General features: G+C 37.9%; 2 protein-coding genes across 2 annotated transcripts; both read right to left on the bottom strand.

The window, feature by feature from the left end:
• Positions 1 to 5,935: 5,935 nt before the first annotated feature.
• LOC122591670 (protein NRT1/ PTR FAMILY 5.5-like) lies at positions 5,936 to 8,352 on the bottom strand (the record flags this gene model as incomplete). The annotated part of the gene is made up of 4 exons (XM_043763921.1): positions 5,936 to 6,851; positions 7,065 to 7,363; positions 7,745 to 8,041; positions 8,131 to 8,352. Coding segments are annotated over 4 exons (1,734 nt in total), but the record flags the coding sequence as incomplete, so codon positions are not given.
• A 4,442-nt stretch (positions 8,353 to 12,794) lies between these two features.
• LOC122591669 lies at positions 12,795 to 14,204 on the bottom strand. Its single transcript, XM_043763920.1, has one exon. The coding sequence runs from the start codon at positions 14,202 to 14,204 to the stop codon at positions 12,795 to 12,797; it is 1,410 nt and encodes a 469-aa protein (XP_043619855.1).
• Between the last annotated feature and the right edge of the window lie 10,924 nt (positions 14,205 to 25,128).

Here is a 25,128-nt window from a genome sequence, read left to right as displayed (position 1 = left end):
TTTCTAATATGATGGGAAGATCTAGCAGCTCAGGTGCGATAAACCAATCATTTTCGCATTTGTTGAATTTGCCCGTGTTTGATGAACAGTTTCAACAATTCATGTTAATGCAACAATTTCAGCAATTTCAAGCTGTGAATCAACCCTACCAGAGGCCAATAGGTGAGACTTCTTCTCAACTGGCACGAACAAGTGTTGCATTTGCAGAGGAAGAAGTCGAAGAAGTTCCTGCACCACAAAGGCAATTAACAAAAAAAAGGGGTTGCTGTAGCGGAGAAGGTGAAGTGGTCAATTCAGGAGGCGATTTTGTTGTCTAAGGCGTGGACACATGCTTCATAGGACTCGGATGTGGGGATTAGCCAAGATGAGACAATGTTTTGGACTAAAGTGATCGAATGGTTCAATGAGAATCGGCCAGCGGGGGAGCGCAACAAAAGTCAGCTACATGGGAAATGGAACAAGATCAAGAGTACTTGTAAGAAGTTTGGAGCAATCTTGAAAAAGCTACAAGAGCAGGGACGACAGAGCGGTGCAAATGAGAGACATGTATACAATACCACTCATGAGCTGTTTGTAAGGACTCATGGTTCGACTCGATTTCAATATGAGGCGTGTTACGATGTGCTGAAAGATTGTCCCGCCTTTTGGAAAGACCATAGTGTTGCCAAACAAGGCGTAGCTGATTATGTCGATTTTGGGTGATTATGTCGATTTGGGACAGGCAAGTGTGGACCCGTATGTGGCGATGGACCGGTTGTTTGGAAACGACTCAATTCGGAGACCACCGGGTCGAAATGTTAGTTGGAAATTGTCAAGTGGTTCAGATGCGACTTCTAGCCGTGGTGGTTCGAGTGAGTCAGAAATGGCGTTGAGAAAGCTTGATCAAATGCTCTTGCTGCAAAAAAAGCAGATAAGAAAAAATGATGAGGATATGATGAAAGTAGAGGAGCAAAGGAAGAAAAGAGAGGATCATCGCTTCCGAAAGCAGGCCAGGGAGGCGCTTAAGCTTATGCATCAGCCAATTCCCACTGGTATAGAAGAGGACGAGTTGGAGATGATCAAGACTTCGCGTAAAAACCTTATGGATAAGTACGGGTCGTATTTTAAGGATATCTAGGATTAGTTTGTAGGTTAATGTGTTTAATATTTTATTTTTAATAATTGTAATGTGTTTTATGTTTCTTTTAAGTACTGTAATGTGTTTTTTTAATAATAAAATGTGTTTTAATTATAATAAAATATGTTTGTTTAATTTTGTGAAAAAAGAAAAATAAAATAATAAAATAATGGATGAATAGTGAAAGAAGTGAGAGTTATATGGAGGGGGATGTTCTTGGGGTGTATGTGAGATAGAGAAACTGATGAATAGTTGAAGAAGTGGGGGAGAAGGATACTAAAAGTTGAATGAGACTTCCATAGTATTTTAGTGTCATGTCTAGACTTTTTTATAAAAATAAGTCAGATTAGTTGAGTAAGTTTCGAAGTGAACTGAAACTTAATAAAATAAAGTTATTTATATTACTTATAATTTGGGAGGGGCCGGGGGTGGGGTGGTGGGTTATATTAAAAAATTTTAAAAATGTCTTTTTATTTATTTTTTCAACTCGACAAACTAATCTACTGCTACTGCTAAATTATACATATGTCTGAGACGGAATCAGAATTTTTGAACCCCCCCCCCCTTCTCAATATTCCATCCCTACAAATGTACAAAGTAAGACTCGAACCATGATGATTTTTTCTCAAAGTTAAAGACTAGCCCCTCTCCCCCATATTTTATAAAGTTACAAAAAAGTTAGTTTGTAAATACCACAATCCCCTTAATAAACACCAACTAGAACAATAGTTATCAGATATTTCTCAATTTATCTTTAGTTAATTAATTTACACTTGCGACTCTTATATTACTAATTTAATTACACTTTAAGCCCTTGTACTTATTAATATTTTCACTGTCATCTTTAAAACAGTTACATTTACATCAATATATACAACTCGTCACGCCACTATCACATCGCCACCCGTCGTCGACCCTTTTAGAAGATAGACAGACAAATCGAGTTAGCCAAAAAGACATAATTGGGATAAATGGAAACAACGAGGATATATATTGTAATTAAATAGTCAGATGTATGAAAACTAAAAATGCAAGAAACCACATGGACGATTTGTGTAACTTACATTCAATAGTGGAAAAGTGCATAGGATTCGAGGTCAAGCGTAATATTTAAATAATTACTCGTAATTGTTAATGAAGAAGCTTTAATACATATTCAAGTTTATTCGAATATAATGATTACTAATCCGTTAAGATTTGCTGTTATGGTGCATGTGTTATGGATTAATTTTTAATCAAAACCAATTAACTTTAATTGAGTCAATGGTTGTTAATAATCGCTTTCTGATTGATTCCCATGTTGGAAAATACCAAGTCCATGTGAATTAATTGACTCACTATTTTATAAATCTTGTGCACATTAATTGAATCAAGTGGTAAAGTGAGATAAGAATATGTACAAAATATTATCATGGCCAATATCTAGTCTAGAAAAACAAATCAAGTAGAGTATACATACAAAGGCATATTTGTGCCAAGGACAATATACGCACATGCATAATTGAAACAATAAACTCGTAGGGTTTAGTAAGATTGATTCTGATTAAAAAAAAAAAGCATTGTAAATTTGTAATGTATTCCTCAATCTTTATCATAGAAGAGAGATGGAAGATTTGCTTTTCTTAAGTCTCAAGCTTAACCCCGATATTGACACTCAATTACTAATTTGAAGATAACTAACTACTAACAACTAATAATTTTTTTGCATTAATATCTACTTTAAAATTAAAGCGCACATGCACCGATTGGTCAAATAAAACAAGTATGTTGTTCAACTAAAAGACAAATGAAGAGTAAAATAATTTCTAGTTAAATTGGAATAAAACTCGAACGTAGTAGGCTAAAGCTTGTAGTAAACGAGCATAGTACTCGCGCGTTGCGGTAAAATTTTATAACTAATTTTGTGGATGAACACATTTGTTACATAATGTGTCAAAAATATAGATTATGGGATTCTGTCGATTGTTTTAAAACCATATAAAAAGATCAATGGTAATTAAATTAAAATCAAAGATCAATTTATTTTTGTGGATTTAATTTATTTGTAAGGTAATTTCGGTAGTTAGGAATAGGGTGAGTAAAATATAAAGTAAATGTGAAGGGTAGTATGGAAATGAAAAAAAATGTTTAATCTTAATTTCAATACCTTTATAAGGATTTATAGAAAAAAGATAAACTATCACATCAAAAACTAACCTCATTCGAAAGAGATCTTTGCATGTTTGGTTTGTATTTGAACGACTGGATTCTACTCTATACTATTACAATACTTCAAATATTACTCATCAGTGTCCAAGTTTATACTTAAAAGTTAAAACCATTCACCAAAAATAAAGTGTGTTACCTCACTTAATCAATTGGGCCAGGCTAGGGACGATCGGCGTCATCAAATAAATGATATAGTTATAAACTTTGGAAAATGATAAATCGTACTAACCAAATAGCCTAATAATCCTTTTAAAACATTAAGAATGTGACATGTGGTATTCACTAATTCTCTATTCTAATCTTACCCCCTGATTTTTTCACGTGTCATCATCTCATGATTAGGAGGATTATTAGACTATTTGGTTCGTAAGATTTATCATTTCCCATAAACTTTAGGAAAATGCTAAATGAAGCCCTCAGGGCTTCACTTAACGTGCATAAAAAGGTTGTACGTTTCCATATCAAATGTCCACCCCCTGGTTTTTATGGTAATTGTACAACTATTTAATGCATCTTAATGAAAGCCCTTAGAACTTTGTTTAGCAAAACCCTAAACTTTATTAGCGATTATTTTTATGGAAAATGATTAAATTTTCTAATCAATCCTCCTAAAAATCTTTCTAATTGTATGATCATGACACTTGGTTGAATTAAAAAATGAGATAAAGAGAGATAATGAGTTGATTATATTTGTCTTGATTTATTTTATATTTTTTAGAGAATTATTAAACTAATTTTTAGTAGAATTTATCATTTCCCCATTTTTTATATATAGATATAAGAAGATTAGATTAGATTCACTAAAAATAAAAAAGGTTAGTAGATCAAAGCCCAACTCAAACTTCTGTCCACTTGTGCAACCCATTAGCCCCGAATAATTTTCAGCTGGGCTTTTTTATTTTATTTTATTATTTAAAATAATGTAATAATAATATCTTCCTTTCACCTTTGTATCCGTACCACACTGATTAACGGTCTCTCCGGTGTGACCTCATTCACCACATTCACCGTTGTAAGTATTTATATGTATTTTTATATTTATATTATATATATATATATATATCATGTTATTTACTTTTATAAAAATTCTCTTGTATCATTTATTTATTCTAAACTTAAATACCTCTAAGTTTGATTGATAAGAATTAACTAAATATCTGTGTTAGGTAGATGATAATTGATAAATGTAGCATTGATATTTATAGATTTTACATATAACTGTAGAAGTAGGTAATCCATGAATATTTGAAAGTGGTAGATTTATTAAAATTTGTTTAAAACTTAAATACCCCTGAGGCCGAGATTTGAACTGCTGACCTCTGCTTTTATGCTTAGTCAGACCCTCTCTTTTCGAGGGAGGGGGTTTCTAAGCACCGTCTTCCACGTATTGTACTATGGGGTGGGTCGTGAGGATCGGTTAGCGTTCCCACTTAGGAAAAAAAAAAACTCGTAAAGACGTTTTTCCGATGGCCTTTATATACATGCTCAGACCCGGTTTCTAATGTTTTATGGAGCTTTAATTTGAATCCCCTATGGATTTACGTACTCTGCAATGCATATTCCACTACTGCGGACAAATATGAATTGAAGAAAAAGAAAAACACGAACCTCCGTCCCTCAAGCGGGCAAAACCTGAATATCCGTGAGAACGAATATGTCTTCGTTTAGGCATGAAGACTTAGAAAATAATATTCGGAGTACTGTTTTTCTTATACATATAAAATAATATTCGGTGTGTGTGAATACTTTGTTGATAAGAATGACACTTCTTTTAGCATGAAGACTTAGAAAATAATAACAAATTTTTTGCTACATTTGTTTTGGCTATCCAAGCAATAAAGTGTCCCCCTTTATATAGTCTTTCTTGTCCATTTTCGATAAAATGCATACAATGCAATTCAACAATTTGATTATTTCCATGTGTTTTTTATGATAACGTCTGGACCGACCACTTAGGAACTATGTAGAGCCTTATAGAACAATCTATGTTGAACAAGGAGAAATCCAGTTCATATAGTCTTCCTTAATGTGCTTATATATGTGGTTATCTATCGTGATCTGAAATAAAGTGTTTTAAAGAGGCCATTCATGATTTTTTTTTTTTTTATATTTTTTTTCATATTTTTAATTTTCAGATTATGGAAGCATCTCAGATTCATACGTATGGAAAGACATTCGTCATCGTTGAGGAATCGCGCGAACAGACGAACACACTGGCTGAGAGGATGTCCACGCCTCGTATTGGTCATACAAAGGCTGTAAATGCAATACAATGGTCATACTTTGCCTTTCTAAGCTGAAGCAACAGGATCTCGATTAATGATCTGAAAACCCATGCATTAAAACCAAACATTTACAACCAAAAGCATTCAGCTGGATCCGACCCAATCGACTGGACCAGTTCAAACGCAAAAACAAACAAACTTTTATTCATAAAATACCATATACAATGAATAAAAACTATTACGTTACACAAGCAATACACACAACAATGAAAAAAATCAGTTGTACAAAGAACTTCAATGTTATGAGGCAAGCAGCACGCACAAATGTCTTAAATACACATAATTGCAAAATAGTTTCGATCATTTCCCAATTTAACATCAAATCTTAACAGCGACAGCAACGTGCATCGTCCTGAAAACCCTCATCCATTTGGCCACCAGCTTCATATTCTTCATCATCTTCATCTACTTCCTCTGGTGATTTCTTTATCTTTCTTTGAACTGCATCTGGCGACTCCTTATATGTATAAAAAAGAGCAACGATGATATAAACCAGTAGATTGGCCGCACTTAGCACAGCTAGCACCCAATAATATCGATCTAGACGGCTCCTATTTAATGAAAACTGAAACCAATTTGGCTTTTGGTTTCTCTCGCTCACATTCCCCACAATATAGACTGACAAAACACTAGCCATGCTTCCTAATCCCAGCACAGCCTTCGTGAGATAAGCCAAATAGTTACGCATGTTTTCAGCGGATTGGTACTTGAAGAAACGTTGCATGCTAACAGTACCAATCCCGTCAACAGCTGCAAGAAGCATAAACTGTGGAAGGAGCGCAAATATACTCATTGGGATCCTCTCATTAGGTTTGTCTAGTAAGCCTGTATTTCTTATCCGATCTAGTCTTCTGGTTTCAACTTTAGCAGCACTAATGCAACACAATACAGAGAAAAGCATAGCTGTAGCAATCCCAACCGGTGGAGCGTATTTCTTGTTTGGCACTAACCTTCTCAAGGTGTTGTAAAAGCCTGCAGATATTGAACTTGTGCAATTATAGATCAAAAGGAATATTGGAATTGAGACCTTTATTTTTCCAAGTTTACGGTCCATGTGGTTAGCTTGCTCCAGAAAGTAAGTGTTTCCAATAGAAAGCACGATACCAATCACAATGAAGGTTAGCCACATTGGTACGATACGTATAGTAACCTTTGTGTCTTCAACATCACGCATGCTACATCCTTTCCACTTTTCTGTTTGTTGTTCTTCCGGTAATTTAATAGCAGCCTTGTTTAAGCAACTGTGTTTCATCCCAAAAGCGTAATAGAATCAGTTTACATGTAAGATGGCCAGACAAAAGTCTATTGTGGATAGGTTTTATCTTAAAACTTAAGTTAAGCTAAGGGCTGGCTATAAGTAAGCATGCAATCTCCCAAATAAGAATAGTTTGTTCAAATAGTCCGTTATTTAGATAAATGGGATAAATAACTAAAAACAATATGAATCAGATCACCTGAGGCTGCTGGTCACATGATGTTCTTCTTCATTGTTAACTTGTTGAGAACTAGGATTTGGTCGAGATATATTACGAGCAGCAGCCACTAAAACTGTCAAGGTGGTTTTTAAAGGGCTTCCCGGTGGAGTTTTATGTTCGTAATTGCGGAATCCTGACAAGAACAAAATTGTTGCCGCCAAAGTACATATGGCGGGGATACCAAACCGAATTGACCATGGTCTTATATATGGAAGTGCAACAGCTCCAACTATTGTCACAACCCATACCATCATCAAACCCGGTATTTTCAGAATTAAGTCAAAACACATATCACCTGCCGCTTCCAATTCCTGGTCAGCTTCGGCATCTTCTTCTGTTCCCTTTTTAGCTTCGGGTCCTTCTTTAGCTTTGGCCTTTTCTTCTGTTCCCTGTTTAGCTTTGGGTTTTTCTTCTGTCCCTTGTTTAGGTTCGGATTCTTCTTCTGTCTCCTCTTTACCTTCGGGTTCTCCTTTAGTCCCATGTTTTGCTTCGGGTTCTTCTTTAATCCCCTGTTTAGCTTCGGGTTCTTCTTTAATCCCCTGTTTAGCTTCGGGTTCTTCTTTAATCCCCTGTTCAGTTTCGGGTTCTTTAATCCCCTGTTTTGCTTCGGATTCTTCTTTAATCCCTTGTTTAGCTTCGTGTTCTTCTTTAGTCTCGTGTTTAGCTTCTGGTTCTTCTTCAATCCCTTGTTTAGCTTGGGGTTCTTCTTTAATTCTTTGTTTAGCTTCGTGTTCTTTTTGAGACCCCCGTTTAGCTTCGAGTTTTTTCTCATATCCAAGTTCTAATTGTGAATATATAAAGGGTTGTAAAGAGACCAAGTGGCCAGCCATACCGACTGCTATCAATGGTAAAGCAGTATAAAACAAGACCTTTTGTGAATGCCCAATACATTCCTTCTTGTAGTCGCCACACGGGCCAAAAACAGGCGGTGTTGACATTGACAACAATCCTAATCCCTGCATACACTTATGTTTAGTTTCATGGATTTTTTTTATGCTATCTAAAAAAAGGTTGTACACGACAACTAGACATATAAAAAACTTACAATACTGTAGGAAATGCTAGCGAGCACAAGCATATTAAACTCGCCGACGAATTCATCAACAAAGAATGCAAATATAACAGCTAACACGGGTGTCATCCCATTCCAAACATTAATGATGCCAGCAGCATGGGTTATGCTTAGATTCCAAACATTTGTTAAGTAAGTCATCATCACATACATTGCAAATGCAGCTAGTGGCTCCGCCCAATTCAGTGCTGTGATTCAAGTAAGATGATACAGTATGAAATTTATTATTCGTATATTATCATCACATTTCTCTCTATATAACGAATAATGGATAATCTTGCTCTAGTTGGAACTTGGTTTGGATAAAAAATAGGATTCTCCTTAATTGTCAAGATCTAGCTGCATAACTTTTATCTAAATGTCATGCGTATATACATATACATATCCCGTATTGTTTTCTACTTGTTTTCTCTCTCAGCAATAAGTTTTTTGCTAAACAATTTCAATCATATCACTTATGATTCAATGTTAATAATACTTGCATTTATCTGTTTCCTTTAGTTGCTCTATTTTTTCCAATTCAAGTTTGTGCATCACATAAATACAGGAAAAAAGACGACAGAAGTTTGTGTTGAGATGAGGAGATGATGGAGCACTGGAGCAGGTGAGGATGATGGCCGGAAGAAGAGGGAGTGACGCCCAGGTGGTGGTCGATTTTATTACTGGCAGTTGTTACCGCCCTTAAACATCATGTAAGGGTCCACAATTCTCCATATTACTGACAGAAGTTTCTCTTTTTTTTTTTTTGAACGTTCAGTTTTATTAGATAAGAAAAACTAGCAAGGTGCTAGAAATACAAGAGAGAACAATAGTAAAGTGTAGACAAAGTAAAAATACAATAGGTGAAAAACACGGAGCAAGTTTAACCAGGAGAAATTAGTTAGACATTGAAGCTAGACCATCTAATCCAATCGATTTCACAGGTAGAAGATCTGTTGGACAGCCACATGTAAGTGATTGTTTTGAGTTTTTTGGTGGCATATCAAACAGATGGGGTTTTGTGCGAGAAGATGCGGTTGTTTCTTGTCTTCCAAATAAGCCAGCAGTAACCCGAGATGATGAGGTTTATGAGTATGCCAGTTTGTGGGTTGTTATGGGGTCTTTTATGAAACTCGAATAATTCTCTGATGTCAGATGGTTTTTGCAATGGGAGTTTACACCATGTCAAGATGAAGTGCCAGAGGGAATCCGCGAAAGAGCAATTGAGAAAGAGGTGCTGCACAGACTCGTTGTGATTGCTGCAAAGACCGCATGAGGGGGAGGCGATTGCGATGTTCCGTTTAGCCAGGTTATCTTTTGTGGGGATACGGTTTAATTGTAGTCTCCAACATAGAATATTCACCTTAAATTGAGCAAGGCGGTTCTAGGGAAACATCCAGTTATGAGGGCCACAGGCTGAATTTTGAAGCAGATGTCGCATTGATTTGACAGTAAAGAGCCCAGAGGGGTCGGATTTCCATTCCCATCTATCATCCAAGTTTGTGAGGTTGAGGAGCAAAACCTGTGACAACAAGGACTGTAGCTGGTGTAGTTCAATTGGGGAGGCTGGAGGTTTATGCCAAAACCATTCCCAGGTTGAGAAGCGGCCTTCTCCGGTGCAATGATCACTGATTGAGCAACTCTTGTTCTTTTCGAGGGCGAACAGTTCAGGATAGACCTTGTATAATGGACAAGTTCCGATCCAAGTGTCAAGCCAGAAGCGAATTTGAGTGCCATTGCCGGGGTGACCTACAATCAGGTTCTCCAAGCAAACATTAAAAGGGATTAAGTGGGAGTTTAGATTTGCAATGGTTTTCCAAACTCCCACCAAATCCGGTTTGAAGGGTACAAGTGTACAATTTCGCCTAGAGAAGTGTATGGATTTGATGACACGCCCCAAAAAACAATTGGGGTCCTTACGGAAGCGCCACCACCATTTTGAAAGCAAAGATAGATTTTTCTCTTGTAAACTACCCAAACCCAACCCGCCCGAAGAAATAGGAGCAATAACCTGGTCCCATGCTACCCATGGGATTTTTTTACACGAAATTGACCCTCCCCAAAAAAATGATTTGCGAATTGATTCGAGTTTAGAGAGCACACATACGGGGCCTTATACAACGAGAAGAAGTAGGCTGGGAGACTGTCCAGCACGGAGCGAATAAGTGTGACTCGACCACCAATTGACAGGGTGTTTGCTTTCCATTGTGATAATCTGCCTTCAAAAATTCGAATTACTGGAGACCATGATCTCATTAGGTTCATATTAGAACCTACGGTTAAACCCAAGTAGGTCATGGGGAATTGACCGCTTATGCAGTTGAGTATTCTGGTTGAGGTGGCTATGGAGTCTGCAGGTAGGTTTAGCCCGTAGAAGACTGACTTGTGAAGGTTCACTTTTAATCCAGAGGCCAAGTAAAAACATCTTAATATGCGTGAGATATTAGAGATGTATGTGGATGACCAGGATCCCAGGATGATGGCATCATCGGCGTAAAGGAAGTGTGAGATGGAGGTCCCGAAATTCAGGAGCTTTATGCTAGAGATTAGGCCCAGGTTTGAGGCCCGTTGTATGACATTTGAAAAGGCCTCCATGGCAATAATGAAGAGGAAAGGGGAAAGAGGATCACCCTGGGGCATTCCGCGTTTACTGTTAAACTCTAAAGTCGGGCATCCATTAATTAAGACAACGGATCGCGTGGAAGATAGGATGCCTTTGATCCAGGAGATCCATCTGTCAGGGAAATCCATTTGCTTCATGATGAACAGGAGGAAATCCCAACTTACAGTATCGAATGCTTTCTCGAAATCAATCTTAAGATAAAAGGCCTCTCTTTTGCATTTTTTCAGCCAAGTGATGATCTCATTGAGCATTAAAGGACCATCGAGGATGTTTCGGTCACTAAGAAAGGCAAATTGTGTGGGGGAGATGATTTTTGAGATAACTTGTTTAAGGCGGTTTGCTAGGGTTTTTGAAATGACCTTTTTGATACATTGATATGCCCATTTATATGCATATTCCCATATCGTTTATAAGTCGTTTTAAACTTAAATATGTGCAAATTATATGTATATTCGATGCTTTGATGGTATTGTTAGTGATTTCAGGCTTAGAACAGGTACATGGGATGGAAATAGCTTTTAGAAGGATAAAAAATGCATTAGGATGATTCTTGGACGAGTACGAGTGAAGACGAGTTGGAAAATACAAGTTTTACGAAAGTTGGAGGCTTGTGCGGCGCACAAGATGAAGCATGCGGCGCACAGAAAAGTGAGAAATTGGACAGGGAATTTGGCGATTGTGCATGTGCGGCGCACAAAAGGGCTATGCGGCGCATAACGGGCTAAGGAAAGTCTGAAACTTGGAAACTCTTGGTTTTGTGCGGCGCATGGGTGATATGTGCGGCGCATAAAAGAGGTCGGCTGAAGGGTTTTTGATTTTTCACTATAAATACAAGACCATAACCCTCCCATTCGATATACAATCACCTCTAGTCGATTTTAGGGTTCTTTGGGGCTATTCTCAGCAGCTTTTTCGTCCATCAAGGTCTTAGGGTTGTTCATGAGCTTCAAGGCATTCGGTTGTCGATTTTCTTAGCGTTTACTTGTTTTCTACACATTGGTACAATATGTTCTTCTATATTTTTACTCTTTGTGCTTTGTTTATGATTATGAGTAGCTAAATAATTCGTCATCCACTGACATGAAGTGATACATTGAATAATGGTTGCATAATCTTTTGAATTCAAGTTGATTTGATTTAACGTTGTGTCGTAATCTTAGCTTATTAATTCTTTGTTATTTAACTCTTAATTGCGGATAGTTTTTGCATGATCTCAGTGGTAACTTAGGTTGTGTAGAAGTTATTTTGATTGCTTGGTTAGAAGCAATTGTTTCTGTGACGGGTACGGTAGAAAGTAATTAATAGTTAATAAGAATTAACGGGTTAATGGTTGGGTACAATCAATAGACATAATTATTATCTAAATAACCAAAACAATTAGTTGATTAGGAAAGTTATGAAAGGCATCTCGGGGTACCGGTCTTAGTAATGGAACTAGTTAATTAAGGGAATTGAATAAAGTAACGAACTTGACGGGTATGGGGTGAGTCTTTGTTTAGTTCTCGGTTATTAATCAACATATTTGAATTGATTCTTCATTTAGGTGCAACTTGAATTTGTAGTGTCATGGATTCGAGGTAGATGATCTTTTAAATAATCTTGATATAAATCAAATCTCTTTTCGTTTAATTCTTCGAAATTACTAATTTTGTTAACTAACTAACTTCTTCAAAATCCAAGGTGACGGGAGTCCTTAAAATCCAAAACCTCTTTTTAAAGCTACATTAAACTCACTTGCTCTTTATCAGTCCCCGTGTTCGATCCTGGACTTACCTTTAAACTATATTGCATACGAACGGGTCCACTGCCCGAGAGTGTGTAGTAGTCAGTTCTAGGATATTTCTTGTTTATAAATTTAAGACTAGATTTTACACATCATACATCCAATGAGAGTGATCAGACGATAATCATTTAAGGTTTGCATAGTGGTGTTTTTTGGTATGAGAACAATATGGGAGGAGCTACAACCGTGACTGATTGAACCGGAATGATAGAAGTCCAACATGATGTTCAAGAAATCCATTTTTAGGGCGTCCTAGTACTGTTTGATGAAGCCGAAATTGAAACCATCGGGACCTGGTGCTTTGTCGCTACCACAGTCCCAAACTGCCTTTGTAATCTCAGCAAGAGTAAATTGTGCGGTCAGGAGGTTGGCATCAACAGGAGAGAGGGTTTTGAGCCCTTGGCATACAATCTGTGGCCTCACTTGCATTGGTTCAGTGAACTTTTCTGTGAAAAATTCGAGGGCGTCTTGGCGTATTGAGGGAGGGTCAACGAACCAGTGTCCATTAATGTTAAGTCCTTGAATACGATTTTTTGTGAGGCGGCTGTTGATGAAGCTGTGGAAATAGGCTGTATTTTCGTCCCCACTCTTAACCCATTTTGCCTTTGACTTTTGGTGGAGGTCAAGGGTTTTGGAGTGCTCAAGGGCTTGGAGCTGCTCTTTTGTTTCGGTCCAAAGTGTAAGTTCGTCATCAGTATACTCCCAAAAGTCAATAATACTATCAAGGGTAATCATCTGGTTTGTGAGGGCAGTTTGTTCTTCGTTTTCAAGAGATGATTGGGAACGAATCCAAGTTTTCAGGATTGCTTTCAGGTTTTTTAGTTTGGCGGATAAAATCTGGTCAAGCCGACCGAAGTAGTGACCAGTGTTGAGAGTGTTGATAATAATTTCGTTTATTCCAGGTTTAGATAGCCAAGAATTAAAGAAGCGGAAGGGTGGAGGGCCAAAATCAAGGGTTGATGTGGATAGGATGAGAGGGCGGTGATCGGAGAGGGAGCGGGGAAGGGTTGTGAGAGCAGCGGTGGGCCACGTATTCATGAAAGATGGGGACACCAAGATCCTGTTGATCCTACTCTTTTTTATTCCATTGTCTGCCACATATGTAAAACGGTGTCCATTCTTTGTATACTCAATGAGTTCACATTGGTGGATAAAATCGTTAAAAACCTGGGAAGATGTGGCATTGAAAACAGAATTTTTCCTTTCGCAGGGTTCCCGAACTTCATTGAAGTCCCCAAGAAGGATCCAGAGTCCCTGAGTGTTTGACAGGTGAGAGGTGATTTCATCCCATACAAGTTGTTTTGCATGCTGGTCTTGGGGAGCATAAAGGTTCAAGATATTGCAGGGGGAGTCGACACCATTAATGAGGCCAGAGGTGATGAGGTAATGTGTTGTTTTTATTAGGTTTGATAGAGAAAAAAAGAATGGATCCCAGATGCTTGTGATGCCCCCAGATCGACCCTCCCTGCCAGTGGAGGGGGAGAACTCGAATTGAAATCTTTGGTTGCCCCACAAGCTTCTAGGGTTGAGGCAAGTCTCGTCCAGACAGTGGGTTTCTTGGATACACAGGAAGTTGATGCGATGATCCAAATTGAGTTTTTGGACCCAGCTAGCCTTTCCACTTACTTTGGTGCCACGGATGTTTAAAGAGAGGAAATTCATTGAGCTTGGTTTTGAGCACGGTCTAGGATGATTTGTTCTTCCACCTGTTGTTCGAAGCCTGCAAGGTGGACGCCAACACAATCTCCAATAGCAAATGTGTTAGTCACCTCATTATTTAAGAAGATTTGGTCGGGGTGTTTGGAGGAGAGGGATGGTGGTGCCACTGGTGAAATAGAGATAGTTGGGGTGATTGCAGGTGTTTTGGGTTGGGGTTCGATGAAAGTTTCAGGTGGAGTATTTAGGTGGAGGGGTTGATCAATAATTTCACCTTCTTCCAAGTGTAAAGACTGGAAGGGAATGGGGTTAGGGTTTTCTCTAAAAGAGAGTTTTGAGGTGGGAGGGATGATAGGGGGAGCTGTATGGGGTGGGGGGATATTTTTTCAGGAGAGAGAAGGTTTTTTGGGGAGTGGTAAGGTCAATTTTTGAGAAGGGTGGTGAATCTGACGTGGGTGAGAATTGACGAGGTTGTTTTTTTGGTGTTGCATGGGTTTACAGTGTTTTGAGGATTAAAGGGTTGGAAATGAGGGGACGAGGGAAGAGGAGGGGGTGGAGGTGGGGGCAGGGGTGGGGTTGAAGAGTTGTGGGGCCCAAGAAGATCCTCTGCACCAAAATTTGGAGTTTCCAAAAGGGGTTCATTATTATGTTTTATGTAGGCATGGGTATTATTGGAATGGGGGGAAGCATTAATTGCACCTTTTTGGGAATTCTCAGGGGGTTGTTCGTCTGGTTTCTTGTTCGAGGGGACCGTTTGTTTTCCTGGTGAGTTTCCCAATGGGGCATCACATTCTGCCGTCTGAGATGCCGGAAAATCCAAAAATGGTGGAATCCAATCGCTATCTTCTTAAACTACTCTAGTTATGAACCGTTTCTTCCTCCAAAAAACCATAACTTGGTGGTCAATTCGAAGGTGAGACTTGACCAGTAATGAGATCCTTTCAAAGGATAGATTGCCATCTGTGGCAGAAACGGTGGAGGGTTGGACAATGTGGCCAAGTGTGGATCCTATTTTGTTATACGTGTCATAGTCTCGAATTGCAAGTGGGACCCCATATATTTTGACAGAAACAACTCTGCCATAATCAATATCATTACCATCCCAGATTTTGGCAGAAGAGAACCATTTATGCAAGAATTCTTTTTTTGAATGGAGGAAGTCTTCAGCAAATGAGGAGGCCCTGAAATAAAGAAGAATGGTGAGGCCGCCCACATAGGAGATAGATACGTTGGTGTTGGGTTCTGTTTGAAACAAGATGTGTTTGAGGTTTTGTAAAGTATTAAAATCTCTGGTGGTGGCAATAATGGAGGTTTTTTTCCAGGCGGAGGGGATTTTAGGTTCGATATTTGGGAGGGAGATGGACATTGGTGCATTTATGGGTGATTGCAAAAGTGAGTCCCTGTAAGATGTTCCAGAGAAGGTATTGGTTTTTAAGTTGGGGGTGGGTTGGAAGCGGGTGGGGTTTCTGCTGAAGTGACCGGCATTTTTGGGGTTTTGATGGGGGGTTTTGGGCTGCTGGTTATGAGTGGTTGTTTGGAGTGGGTTACCATGTTTGTCGAATTTAGTCGGAAAAACACCCAGAATTAAACCGCCACACTTTGTGTTTTGAAGACAAGTGAGAAAGTGATTAGGGTATATAATGTTTCGAAACCTAATGAAGCCAAAGGGGTTGTTATACTTATCTTTTTTTTTCTTGCAATGTATGCATCAACCAAATTCCCATGGTGTTTGAAGAGATCTCTGAGTTCCTGGCTGGTAAGGGCAGGAGGAATGTTATACACGAAGAAAGAGGTGATGTTGTTGCGGTTCTGTTTGCTCCGACGCTTGACTTGCTCCCAGTTTCCATCTTCAACAGCTGCGTCCGGCCGCCGGTGGTAGTGGTGAAGGGGTGGGGGGGGGGGAGGGGGGTTTCTCTCAGTCTCTCTCTCAGACAAGAAAACGTTGAAATTCTCACCAAAACACTGTTGAGAATTTAAAGGGTCGTTTTCTTGTTCGACTTGTCTAATTTCAACGTAGTTGCTCGTTCGACAAGTCAAGCTACAAATCGCATGGGGTGACAATGTAATCGCATTATGCTTTGTTTCTCGAGGACTAATTGGTTAAGGCCTCTATATTGGGGTGGTAATCGAGTTGAGCAGTTCACGAACAACTCGAGCTCGAGCTCGTTTAAACCGAGTTCGAGTTTAACATTTTTGAGTTCGAGTCGAACTCGAACAAGAAAACGAGCTCGATTAATTAGACAAGTCGAGCTAAAAATTTTATTTTTGGGATCGGCTCGTTTGAAAGATCATTTAACTGTCGATCTGAACGAGCCTTACAAGTTACTCAAGCCTATCGAGCCTTACTATACATGGTTAATCCCACTAATGTGTTAAGAAAAGGACTAGAACTCATGACCTTCTAGTTAAATGCATAAAGCTTTAACCAATAAGATAAACCATCTTTTTGTATAATTTTTTTACTGTATTTTAGATAAATGTTTAAAATTAGTTATATTTCACCATCCATACACTACTGTTTATTTTAGGATTGAGAGGTGATATAGAGTCTATATCACCTCTCAATCCTAAAATACATACGGTAATATCCCAAACTTTTCAAGTTTGACTATTTGACTATTACGTTAGTTAACATTATGTTTGTTAAGTTACATGACCTAAATAGAATTTTCAGATTAAATGCTTATGCATTTATTATGATATGAGTAATGTGAGTTAAAAGAATGTAATTAAAGTAAAGTCATGAAAGTTAAGTGCATGTTAAGTCGTTAAGTGTTCCGGTGGAAAGTTATGCCAAGAAAGTAACGTTTAAAGAATTGAGGGGCCTAAATGTCGAGTCTTGGAAAGTGTGTACAACATCTTTAGGTCAGATGCGTGACCTATCATTAGCTTTGATCATTTTTTATTCTCCTCAAGACCCTCCCTCAAGAACCCTATAGCCTCTCCTCAAGATTTGTGCGATTCGGGGGTAATTCGATGGTGATTTGTTATAGTTTTCGACCCATTGACCCTTCTTACAGGTAAAGCACGATCCCTTGATCAATTGTTGAGTCTTTTCATTAGGGTTGTTCATTCATCTTTGGTTTTAAGGGTTGGGTATGGGATAATTACAATTCGTTACCGATTTCGAGTCGTTCGGGTCATCAATTGAGTGGGCAATGTTTACGATTGGTTAAGGAATCAATTGATTGATTAAAGTCATCAATTGTACCATAAAATATGTTAGTTTTATGTCTCCAAGTCGATTTGAGGTGTTAAGGACGTATAGGTTTCGATTAGGAGTCCAAAAGGGTTGAAATCTGATCTGGTCAGTGATACCGCCAATACACACCATGGTACCTTCATGACCACTGTTTGGTTTTTGGGTCTGGACTACGATATCGCCGATATGCACCAAGGTACCTTCGTGACCACTTTATGATCTTTTGGTTGGTCTGTTCTAGAGCTCAATATCGACAAGACCACTAATGGTCTCGACGATATCACATGTTAGAGTGTTCCAAAGTGTGATTAAGTGTTTAGTTGACTTATGTTCAATTATTCTTGTACCATGGGTTGCCGGGAACACTTGTTAAGTACAGTAGACTTATTTGATGATTCTTGTGCAATCCATTGAGGTAAGATACACTACTTTGACACACTGAGGGTTCAACAAAAACATGTTTTATGTTATAACTTTCCATTTGATATCTTGTTTACTTATGGTTAATCGGGATTACACGGGAGGTGATATGGGCTATGTATATGTATATTGAAGCCTGAAATGCTACCCCAAAGATATGTGACGTTATGATATGATGTGAAATGATATGAAAAGCTTTGAGTTGTTATGAAATACGATATGTAATGAACTATGTTATGCAATGAAAGATGATATGTAATATATGATATGAAATGCTATGTAATGTCTTGAGATGAATTGAAACGTAATTATATGTTGATGATATGTATAATGTGCATGATTGTATGGCTTGTTCATCTAGTTCACTAGACTTATTAAGTTGTCATGACACGTGCACGTTTAAGGGCCCAAACGTTAAGATGCATATGTGATAATGTTTAGGTAACATGAACACCTAAACTATATGAGATGTGAAATCGAGCTCGTAATTTAGATGAAAGTGTTAAGTTTAACTCGTACTCGTCCTTGCCTGGCAAGTGCGTAGATGTGGTTGCTCGGGTGGCTCCTTGCAACATGGTCATAGATTTGAAGAGTAATACGGGAGGTCTGACCCACCGCACTTGTCTTGAACATACGGATTACTCCGGTATTGGCTTGCCATTCCTTAACGACATTGATGTACAGCCGTAAGGTTTGTCCATCTAGTCGGGTGTGACTTATGTCATCCTTACAAAGATGTATATGTTATATGAGATGTGTGACTTATGTACAAATACAAAGATGTTAGATGTTATATGTGAAGATGCAAAAGATGACTAGACACATTTAGGATGACCCATCCTATATGAAGATGCTTGATGTGATGATATGTTTTGTGAGATGTAATGTATGATGTGATTTGTGTCTTAATGATTCAAATAACTTTTCTATAAAGTTTTAAATGGACAAATGCTTTATAAACCACGTGTTATCTTACTTAGCTAATTTGTTAACTAACACTTGTTTCTTGAAATGTGTTGCTCACTCAGGTTTAGCAAGCTTGAGCTAGATGATGATTAAAGTGCGAGGCATGGGTAGATTGCATTTGAGGATGGCTATAGCTTACACATAGTGGCTGCTCATTTTAGACATTTGATTTATGTTAAGATGTTTATGTCTTGAATTGATATTGTGATCGGTTGTTTAATGTTGGGCAACCGATGGGTTTCCAATTGAACCTATTTTGATGATATGACTAGTAACACCAAATATTAAATGAACCAAACAGATTTTTTGGTTTGGTCTTTTAAAGTTTAATTCCGCTTTCTTTTAACGCCGTTAGGCGAAAGTTATTGGAAATCCATATTTTTAAATGACGGTTGTTACAAGTTGGTATTTAGAGAAATGGTTTAAGTGAACCGAGGACTATAGGTATGTCATAGGAATTGGACTTAAACCGATAAGGAACAACTTAGGCTTAAGTAGGTATGCTTAGCCTTTGTGCTGAAATGCTTTAGAACGGGTTGGGATGAGTGAGAGTATAGGATTAAGGATATATGATTAATGTTTATTATTATGTGAATATATTTTTAGCCTTTATTCTTCCGTTTCTTGCTTCTCCATCGCTAAATTATCTTATTGCTACGATAGACGGTCCCAGAGGTAATGTGCCATTTCCCTAACTGAAATTAATAACCGTGTGATATAACTTATGTGTGAAATAGCTGAGGTGAATGGAAGTGGGGAATTAGGTGAAATGGTATTCCATCAATGTTGTCTAGCCCATGGGGTTTGTGACAAGGACCGCAAAGGAAATGAGATGTAGTATGTGTGCTGAAAGTCACGTGAAGGGAGTTGATGGAAAAGGGTGATACACAAACGTGGGAAAGAACGCGCATGTGAAAGGATACAATTACAATTATGGCCCGGAACATAGTTCCAAGCATATCACGACGCGAGCGTGTTTGTAAGTCCATGCTTGTGTTGACCGGTGTATAAAGTAATGAAGCTGGAGAGAATTCTATGTATTGTGCCCCTATTTGTCAAGAGTAAACACCGTGTTACAACTTTAGTGATGTTGATGTTTCAAGTGTGTGGAGATCGGTGGAAAGTGATAGCCGGATTAAATGTTCATGATGATGTACATGAAGTTGAATGAAGTGATTGGTAGTCAATGTTGTCGAATCTACTAGTGTAAGAGACATGGATTTGAAGTTTGAGAAGTGGAGTTGATGTTGGATACTTGAAGGATTATAAGTAGGTAATGCATAGAAGGGTTACCGGGCACACATATGAAAGGATATACTTACAATTCCGGTCACGAACGTAATTGTAAATGTATCACGACATGTGTGTGTTTGGGAGACTGTGTCTGTGTTGATCTGAATGAAGTGAAGATGAGAATGATGGAACTACTCAATGGTATCATATTTAACCACGCTGAGAGTGGACACGTATAAATGGAATAGAGAATAATGAAGCTGAAACTAGTAAAGAAGTTGACATTAAGGTTGATTAAACCCTTTAACCATGAAGCTCTTCAATTCTATGAACACTATGATACGATGTGAAGCTACATTCGAGCTGTGAAGTCTTAAAGTTGTGCTTGAGTGTAAGAAAAATGTTTAGGTTTCGTTGGAATTTATTTTTCTTGATCATAGATAATTTGCGGTGCACAAAGGCTATATGTGGCGCATATATGCCTAGTTTTGGAAATGGGTCTTCTGTAGGAAGCCCGATATGCGGCCCATGAACCATCCATCCGACGCATATTCTGGTTTGTTTTTGATTTATGACCCGTTTAGTTTTGATTTCGCTACGGGTCAATATGTGACGATTGGGACAAGTATCTTAAAGGGAAGGTAGTTGACACATCCCAAACTTTTTGGTGTAACGGTTGACTTGAGTCGTTAAGTCAACACTTTGCTACCATTAAGGCTCTAAACGAATTAATGCTTATGTTGGTTTAATATGCTATATGTGAGAGGCTTTAATGCCTCAGAGATATATACGTTTATGTGTTTAAGATGCCAAGATGTGTTTAAAATGTCGATAGAATTCCCGGTGGACGATTTAAGCTATTTATGTGTCGTATATAAGTCTAGGGACCATTCTTGCCATTCCTGGAACTTCAAAAACATGATTAGGAGAAATTAGGTTAGATTAATATTCCCTAATTCAAATTATTCTTTCCTTCTAAGAACCCTAAACCGCCCCTTTTTCCTGGAGTGATCCTCATGCGGTTTCTTGCGTTTTCGGGTGGATTAACGATCAAGCGATGCATGTAATCGATCCGTTTATCATTCTACAATGTATAGATCGAAATCTTTGCAGAATATTTGTCATATTCATCCATATATTCCGTCCATACCTGGACTTGTTAAGTATTGATTGATAAGAAACGTTTTTGTTATTAGATTGACGATTTCGGGTCATTCGGTGATTGTTATTGCAATGAATATTTATTTTGAGATTTCTTACAGGTATAAAATGGTTTCTAGAGTCATTTTAATGTTTAAATAGAACTAATATAGGGTTCACATCTGGTCTTGAGGTTGATATGGATTCGATTGCGTTTGTGAGTCGATTTAGCTTATTTGAGTGTCAAATCGATTGTAAAATCAGTATAATGAATCCATGAATCAATTGATGATTTCATAATGATAATTAAGTCATAATTTGATGTGTATGAACTGTAGAGGTCGTTGTGGCATGACATGGATGTTTGATGGTGGAAATTGTTTGCAAAACAAAGATTTTATTAGGTCAGAAAAATTCAGTCATATTGCAAAAATCATATCTTCTTTATATGAACGACTTAGGAGACGACTCTTACATTTCTGAAAACCTCTATGTGTCCCCTAAATTCGATAAGAACAAAGTTTTCTGTGATTTTGTCCAGAGATATGCGTAAAATGTCGATTTCCAGAAATGGTCAGGTTTCGGACGAATTCTGCCAACTTGTCTTGCAAACGTCACACCTTATTCATTAGAGCTCTTCAAGAGTAAAACCTTGCATGTTTGGAAATTTCTTTGAGTTTGCTACATTTGTTAAGAACTGAGTTTTGTCTCATTTGGTCATCTTATGACCCAAAAGTTGTACTTGAGGTGACTTATGAACCGTGGTGACATGCTTAATTGGAAGTCGCCTGAAACGTGATACGACCTATTATGATACGAGGTGTAGTAAATCTTATATGTTGACGTGTGATAGGGTTAGAAGCCTGGGGACTAGACGCCGGAAGTTTTGTTACAAAAGTAATTATTTAATGATTCCTTAACAGAAAGGAGGAGACGCGTCATTCATGGACTAAGAGACAAAGTTGCGTGGGAAGCTAAAGGTAATGATATGAGCCATTAGTACACTGGTTGTCCAAGAATGTTTATTTCCTGGTGAACTATTGCCCTGTTTCATTGGACATGAAAGAAAAGATGTGTGTTCAAGAAGTTCTTTTAAAGTGTGAAAGCTAATTGTTGAATGCTTCAAATCAAGACGACCATTATGTAAGCAATTTTCAGAGATGTTTTGGCAAAGTATGAAGCGAATGGTGAACTTAAATGGTGCCTATCACTCCTAGATTGATGGGAGAAAGGAAGAATGAATTAGAAACTCAGGAAAAATCATATGATTTTGCGATGGTGCACCGAGATTTATTGTTGTGTTCATATGCATCCATGGTTATGCCATAGGAGTTGGATGTCACTTCATGATACGATATGTTATTGAAAGGAAAGTTGTGGAGCCAAAGATCATAAAGATAATAGTTCATGAAGTTCGAATCCTTAAAAAAGTGTCCGGATTAGCATAAAAAACTAACTGAAGGTTTTCTGGTGAGTCAAGAAAGCTTATTACGAACAAGGTGGGTATCAGGACTATATGGAGGGATATGTTATGCACCAAAAGTTCAATTCGATCCTTTGTTCAATGAATCATGTGAGTCATTGTAGGGTAGTTGATAAGAATGTTTCTTTTTCGTTATTCATGAGTATGTCCACGTGGTAGAGCTTGCCATTTTGTATAAAGGTGAAGTAATCATGGAGTTTTGTTTTATCTAATGTGTTGGACCTTCATTAGAAGGTGAACTCTTGAAGATATATGATATGTGCTTGTGTATTACTTTCAGATGACATCCATAAAACTTGCATGAGTGTTATTGAACATATGCCTATGTGACTCCATTGAAAGATGTGAGTATTGAAGCTAAGAAATGATTGTAGATGATCTAGTTTAGATTCTTGGCTAGACATAAAAGATGCTTCTTATGAAGTTAAATAAGCTTGTGCAGGTGGGATGGAATCATATTTATGGTGAAAGTTGATTCGGGAATTATCATCACCTATTGAATGTTGAAGTGATTCCGAGGACAGAATCATCTTAAGGGGGAGGTAATTGTAACATCACAAACTTTTCAGGTTTGACTATTTGACTATTCCGTTAGTTAACATCAGGTTTGTTAAGTTACGTGCCCTAAACAGAGTTTTCTGATTAAATGCTTATGCATTTATTATGATATGACTAATGTGTGTTAACAGAATGTAACTAAAGTTAAGTCATAAATGTTAAGTGCTTGTTAAGTCGTTAAGTGTTCCGGTGGAAAGTTATGCCAAAAAAGTAATGTTTAATGACTTGAGGGGCCTAAATGTCGAGTCTTGGAAAGTGTGTACAGTAGCTTTAGGTCAGATGCGTGACCTATCATTAGCTTTGATCAGTTTTTATTCTCCTCAAGACCCTCCCTCAAGAACCCTAGAGCCTCTCCTCAAGATTTGTGCGATTCAGGGGTAATTCGATGGTGATTTATTATAGTTTTCGACCCATTGATCCTTCTTACAGGTAAAGCACGATCCCTTGATCAATTGATTAGTCTTTTCATTAGGGTTGTTCATTCATCTCTGATTTTGAGGGTTGGGTATGGGATAATTACAATTCGTTACCGATTTCGAGTCATTCGAGTGATCAAATAAGTGGGCAATGTTTATGATTGGTTAAGGAATCAATTGATTGATTAAAGGCATCAATTGTACCATAAAGTATGTTAGTTTAATGTCTCCAGATCGATTTGAGGTGTTAAGGATGTATAAGATTCGATTAGGAGTCCAAAAGGGTTGAAATCTGATCTGGTCAGTGATACCGCCAATACACACCACGGTACCTTCATGACCACTGTTTGGTTTCTGGGTCTGGACTGCGATATCGCTGATATGCACCAAGGTACCTTCGTGACCACTTTATGATCTTTTGGTTGGTGTGTTCTAGAGCTCGATATCGACAAGACCACTAATGGTCTTGGCGATATCACATGTTAGAGTGTTCCAAAGTGTGATTAAGTGTTTAGTTGACTTATGTTCAATTATTCTTGTACCATAGGTTTTCGGGAACACTTGTTAAATGGAGTGCACAAGAATCATTAAATAAGTCTACCGTACGGTAGACTTAAGAATCATTAAATAAGTCTACCGTATGGTAGACTTATTTAATGATTCTTGTGCACTCCATTGAGGTAAGATACACTACTTTGACACACTGAGGGTTCAACAAAAACATGTTTTCATATAATAACTTTCCATTTGATATCTTGTTTACTTATGGTCAATCGGGATTACACGGGAGGTGATATGGGCTATGTATATATTGAAGCCTGAAATGTTACCCCAAAGATATGTGACGTTATGATATGATGTGAAATGATATGGAAAGCTTTGAGTTGTTATGAAATACGATATGTAATGCACTATGTTATGCAATGAAAGATGATATGTAATGATATGCTATGAAATGAAATGCTATGTAATGTCTTGAGATGAATTGAAACGTGATTATATGTTGATGATATGTGTAATGTGCATGATTATATGGCTTGTTCATCAAGTTCACTAGACTTATTAAGTTCCCATGACACGTGCACGTTTAAAGGCCCAAACGTTAAGATGCATATGTGATAATGTTTAGGTAACATGAACACCTAAACTATATGAGATGTGAAATTGAGCTCGTAATTTAGATGAAAGTGTTAAGTTTAACCCGTACTTGCCCTTGCCCGGCAGGTGCGTAGATGTGGTTGCTCAGGTGGCTCCTTGCCACATGGTCATAGATGTGAAGAGTAATACAGGAGGTCTGACCCACTGCACTTGTCTTGAACATACGGATTACTCCGGGATTTGCTTGCAATTCCTTAACGACATTGATGTACAACCGTGAGGTTTGTCAATCTAGTCGGGTGTGTCTTATGTCACCCTTACAAAGATGTATATGTTATATGAGATGTGTGACTTATGTCACAAATACAAAGATGTTAGATGTTATATATGAAGATGCAAAAGATGACTAGGCAC

This window comes from Erigeron canadensis, chromosome 3, assembly GCF_010389155.1.
Source record: "Erigeron canadensis isolate Cc75 chromosome 3, C_canadensis_v1, whole genome shotgun sequence".
NCBI lineage: Eukaryota > Viridiplantae > Streptophyta > Magnoliopsida > Asterales > Asteraceae > Erigeron > Erigeron canadensis.
The sequence above is the reverse complement of the archived record's forward strand: the minus strand, read 5'-3'. Positions and strand labels throughout refer to the sequence as shown.